Below are 6,098 nucleotides of genomic sequence, written 5' to 3' on the forward strand. Positions count from 1 at the left end.
ATGAGGATGAACACCACCGATTGGCACATGTGTCCCCTGGGTGCCTCTGATACGCCCATAATACAGTATGGGCATATCGGTCGAAGTGCCGGTGCTACTTAGGTGTGAGGGTCGTGTAGCAGCCCGAACTCTATGTGAAGGCCACGTAGCGGATCAAACCTCTAGTTTAACAGATGTGTGTAACATTCAAAACCAATTGCAGCGTTTTGAGCCTGACACAAATTTGATAATAACCTATTGCATACTTATAATGGTGCAGTATCTCACATCTAAAGTGTCTCTCTATATCGCTTCTGTCGGGTGAAAACCTCATATGTCCAAAACTATTACTTTTCAGGATTCAAATTCAAAAATAGCAAAAGTAGCAGATCTACAAGCTCAAAAACACCACACGTTGCGCTGCATTTCGAGCTTGTGGATCTGTTACTGTACTTTTGATGCTTTTGTGTGACGCTGTAGTATGATTAACTAAGTAGGTCTTTAATTTACGGAAAAAAACACAACAAGCTAAAACATGGAGATAAGAGGTTTCTTCCCGACAGCGGCAATTTCAAATGACTCTAAACCTCTTTGCATATCGCCCTATCTATCCTGCACAACGTTCCTGGGATCAAATCTCTACACCGTTGATCCCGCACGAGAGAAACCCCACCGAACCGACAGAACAACGGCTCCATCAGGAGAGCTGTGATGGTGTCACTGACCCTCTCTCACACACACACACACACACACACACACACACACACACACACACACACACACACACACACACACACACACACACACACACACACACACACACCCTCTCACACTTGCTCAGAAAATGTCAACCCTTTTCATATCAAGGTCTATTATTTATTCAGCATTTGAGCCACGGACCACCGTTTGATGAGATTTAGCTTTCATTTTTCATTTTACTCTCTCAAGAGTTAAAGATCTATAAGGGTCACTTTGGACACCAACTCTCCATCATTTAGCTGGGAACCACCTGGAACCCCGTCACCACTGGTTGAGAACCACTGATATATAGTGTTACATTATGCAGTAGGGTAGGCCGAAATGACTGTGAATGATGTTAGGGGTTGCACATGTGTCACTGTGTGTCTTTTTGGTATTGTATTGTATTGTATTGTATTGTATTGTATTGTATTGTATTGTATTGTGTGCAGCTATGAAAAAGTTTAATCTGCAACACAATGTTATAGTAGTGGGGGTCCCTGCTTCATCTTTCTCTCACCTAAGAGGTCCTTGGGCTGGAAAACGTGGAAGACCCCTGCTCTAATCGAATGGATTCTGAATCATTGTTGCTTTTCATTCCATTTCTCCACTAGTGGAGAAATGGAATGAAAAGCAACAATGACTCTGAGGCACTGCCTGGACTGATGAGTACAACTTGACGAGTACTGTTTGCATCTCATCCTCATCAACGAGGTGTGATTGTGATTGGTTTGTTGTAGAACCCTGTTTTTGAATATCGTCTCTGTCGGGTGGAAACCTCATAGTATGTCAAAAACTGTTACTTTTCAGGATTCCAATTCTAAAATAGCAAAAGTAGCAGATCTACAAGCTTCACGCCACATTTCCAGCTTGTGGATTTTCTACTTTTGTGACACTGTAGCATCATCGAATAGGGCATTCATTTGTGAAAAAACACAAAAAGTTAAAATATGGAGATAAGATGTTTCTGCCCGACAGCAACGATATATCTGTGTTGCTACTACTTGTCAGCAGAAAACGTAGCCTTAATAAAAGTTGTCCACATTGTGCGTGGGTTATTTTCTTTTGTTCTATGCATTTTCTTATTAATGCATTAATGCAAAACAATGGCTTCTATTTCAGCACGTCAACTATCCAGGAGGAGAAAGGCTGTAGATTCTATTAGCTTGGAATCCCCACCGATGATGTCACTCACTGGTAGGCATGGTTTCTGAACTGTCCACAGCCCACCAATGAGACACGGACTGAATAGACAGAAAGGGTGCCATCTTATAATGGGCATCAGTGAGGACAAATTATATGAAGATAGGGTTGACAATGTGGTGAAGTGGTCCTTTAATTATTTCAGTATTTCATAAGCTCCAAAAACAAAAGGAAAACCAAACACAGTGGAGGTAATTCTGGCTTACTGCAGTGTGCACAAGAAATCTGGCTCTGATCGGTCCAGCAATTCGGGAGATTAGCTCCGAACACACGCACGCACGCACGCACACACACACACACACACACACACACACACGTTTTGTTCTTTGCAATGACAACAATTTGCGATGTGTTTTGATGTAGTGCAGTAGTTCTCAAACTGTGGGTCGGGAATTGGGACCACCCAGGGGGCTCCCCAAATGATTTTGGGGGAGTCCCTAGATGATTTCTTTAATGTGCAACATTGTTTTCTCATGCAACAGTAAACACACCAACATACAGTACAAGTGTATACAGGGTATTTAAGGACTTTTAAGACCTTTTCAATACCTCTACAATTGAAATGAAAATGAAAGAACATTACCATGTCAAAATGAATCAACAAAGTATTCTATACAAAATGCTCAAACATTAGCCAAATTGTCAAATATTACCGAAGAAACCATGTAGAACCAATGTAGATGCTCACAGGTAGATCGGCTATTTTCACAATATTTATCTGTGGAACCGGGTCAAACTAACTCAAACTACAATTCCAAGTGCTTGTCAGGGTGGGGGGTCCCAAGTTCAAATATGATTATTTTCGGGGGTCACGGCCTACCGCTGCTGTAGTGAACAGCAGCGGTAAGAAACAAATGATACTGTTAATACCGTAAAATGCAAAAGGCAGCCAGCTGTTAAATACTGATTGCTGAGCATGTTCAAAAGGTTTGGAAATTATCTTTGTGAGTGTTGACATTTCTTTGGCTGCTGAGTTCGTTTTCCAGTCAGACCTACCCTGCAGAAGGTTATGTGTGCCGTTCTTTTGTTTGAAACAAACACACGCGCGCGCACACACACACACACACACACACACACACACACACACACACACACACACACACACACACACACACACACACACACACACAAACAAACTAACACATTGACATTACTATGCTTGTGAGGACATCAATTAGTACACCAATATTTTAAATGTAAGTTTAAACATTTTAACCCTATAAGCCTAAGATGTCGCATACCGGAAATAGACAATCTAAGCTCAAGGCGCACTGTGCTGAGACACCTTGTAAGCTTGTAGATCTGCTACTGTATTTTTGTTCCTCACTCCTCAAATCCTATACGATAGGGATATTTGGCCCTCACAACTTCACAAGCATAGTCATACATGGACACACACACACACACACAGACACACACACACACATACACACACACGCACGCACGCACGCACACACACACACACACACACACACACACACACACACACACACACACACAGGAGTGAGAAGTCGAAGCAGGTCTCAGCAGCAGTAGTGGTTTGGGCTCAAATCTGCTGGTATTTTCAAGTTTCCCCGCAGCTGTGTTTGTTTGTGTGTACTGTACCGTACGCGTGCACGTGTGCCTCTGTGTGTGTGCATGCATGCGCGCGCGTGCGTGCGTGCGTGTGTGTGTGTGTGTGTATAAGAGTGCACACATCAACACCTGCATATATAGCCCCGTACGGTATGCGTGTGCGTGCGTGCGTGCGTGCGAGCGCTCGTGGCGGTATGTTTGTGAAATCTAAAGTAATCACAGTGCCTTTAACCTCAGGGCCAGTGAACAGTAAGCAGCACACACCTGCAGGAAGGTAGATAGAGCCTCGTGCCAAGAACATGTCACCACTGAGGCTGATGGAGCTGCTGCAGCCTATATACTGTACTGTACACTGTAGCATTCATATAGGAGACCCTGACTGACTGCTGGGTTCTCAGTTCTCTGACTCTCTCTCTCTCACTCTTCCTCTAGCTCCTCTCTCTCTGGCTCTGTCTGTCTGTCTGTCTGTCTGTCTGTCTGTCTGTCTGTCTGTCTGTCTGTCTGTCTGTCTGTCTGTCTGTCTGTCTGTCTCTGTCTGTCTCTGTCTCTCTCTCTCTCTCTGTCTGTCTCACTCATTTCTATCTTGTTTGTTCTCTCTCTCCCCCTCTCTCTGTCCCTCTCTGTCCCTCTCTCCTTCTCTCTGTCCCTCTCTCCTTCTCTCTGTCCCTCTCTCTCTCTCTCTCTCTCTCTCTCTCTCTCTCTCTCTCTCTCTCTCTCTCTCTCTCTCTCTCTCTCTCTGTCAGTTTCCCAATTCAATTCAAAGGAGCTTTATCAGCATGAGAAAACATGTGTTTACATTGTCAAAGTAAGTGTCAAATAAAAACAATAAAAACTGAAAACATTTTGTTAAAAGGGAATAAAGTATTGTGTAAACAGAGCTGTGTCAAATTGAAACTGAGAGAGAGAGAGAGGGAGACTTTAGTTTTAGTTTCCCTCTCTCTCTCTCTCTCTCACACGCACGCACGCACGCACGCACGCACGCACGCACGCACGCACGCACGCACGCACGCACACACACACACACACACACACACACACACACACACACACACAGACACAAGCATACACACGAGCATACAATAACAACAACACCAGACTCATGTTGCCATTCGTGGCAACATGTCATTCTGATAAGGACTACGATTACATGTAATAGTCACTTGTCACCACTCACAGCACACAAAGCACCAGACAACAATAGTTTGAATGTCTCACTTGTGCACAGATGATTGTTCACCGCAATAAGTTACAAAACAAGACAGCAGGCCAAATACACACTCACTTGGTTCAGTAGCATAGGCCTACTGTACAGTATGTGTGTTGGCAAAGTGAAAGATAAGTAGTCAGACAATACACAGTATAATCCTCAGTGTTAATATATCCAACTTTCAGAGACCAGCCTACTGGAAGCTATAATGGATATGAAATTGCTTTATCTGAGCTATAAACTTTTAAAACATGTTTTAACGATCTTAAAAAATGTACCTTACATTTGTTTTGACAAGTTGTAAAATACATGCTGACACTAAGGTTTTTACTGTGTACAAAGCCTTAAGTAGGATCTTCATATTTGTTGTCATCATTTGTCTCACTATCATCATTTGTTTTCACCTATAGGCCTATTAGAACGGTGGTTCTCAAAGTGCAGTCCAGGGACCCTCAGGGTTCCAAATGGACCCTTACAGGTCTGTAACTCTGAGAGTGTACAGATGGAACCAAATGGACCCAAAAGGTTCCATTTGTACACTCTCAGAGTTATGGTCCTTGAAATTAAAAAAACAGAAATAAATGTTGGATCACAGCTATAATGTTTTGAGATACTGTTGATGAGGATCGAAATAAAGTCAACTAAAAAAGAAGAAAAAAAGAATAATAATAATAATAATAATGAAAACGTTTGAGAACCACTGACTGTAGGCTAATAGAAATTAAACTTACCGTCTTGCCTGGTGTTGGTCCTCATGACCTTAACATTGACCTGGTCCGCTGATGTCCTCAGCATCACCCACAGGAGCATGAGGAGTGACAGGCACACTCTAAACATCACTGATGACCCCTTCATCTCCGTTTAACGTATTCAAACGTCCTTGTAGTGCGTCTTTATTTAGTTCCTCTTCTGGACTTGAGCTCTATGTCAAAACGAGGAAAGTCTGATTGTTTTTTAGACCGATCTCTGTTCAACTTTTACAAAAAAAAGACTTGCATCCAAGAGTCGTCTAACTTTACGCGCTGTATCTTCTCCAATCTTCCTCCTAGACTCACCTCTTGGCTTGTTTCACTACAAAAACGTGGACACTCAAATAAATAGGTCCTCTGCTTGTGGTAAAATAAAAGTTTGAAAAAAGGGATCTATCCAACTTTACAGAAAACGTCTCGTATCCAAGAGTTGTCTAAATTTTACGCATCATATCTTTTCCAATCTCTGAGAATTGCTTTAAAAAAACGTGGACGTGCAGATGAATAAGTCCCCTGCTTGTGCCATAAAAGTTTGAAAAAAGAGCCTTCTTCTCTATCCAACTTTACAGAAAACGTATCCAAGAGTTGTCTAAACTTTACGCATCGGATCTTCTCCAATCTCTGATCAAACCCCTTGCTAACAAATT

At 42.5% G+C, this 6,098-nt stretch overlaps 1 protein-coding gene across 1 annotated transcript in view; it reads right to left on the reverse strand.

Annotated features, from left to right (window-relative positions):
* The window catches only part of pdgfd (platelet derived growth factor d), a 97,803-nt gene extending 92,086 nt beyond the window's left edge, over window positions 1-5,717 (reverse strand). The window contains exon 1 of the mRNA XM_084064486.1: window positions 5,434-5,717. Coding sequence (XP_083920612.1) covers window positions 5,434-5,557 — 124 coding nt within the window. The 5' untranslated portion in view covers window positions 5,558-5,717. The remainder of the gene's footprint in view (window positions 1-5,433) is intronic.
* Window positions 5,718-6,098: the final 381 nt, after the last annotated feature.

The sequence above is a fragment of the Gymnoscopelus microlampas genome (genome assembly GCF_963454915.1).
Source record: "Gymnoscopelus microlampas genome assembly, chromosome: 8".
NCBI lineage: Eukaryota > Metazoa > Chordata > Actinopteri > Myctophiformes > Myctophidae > Gymnoscopelus > Gymnoscopelus microlampas.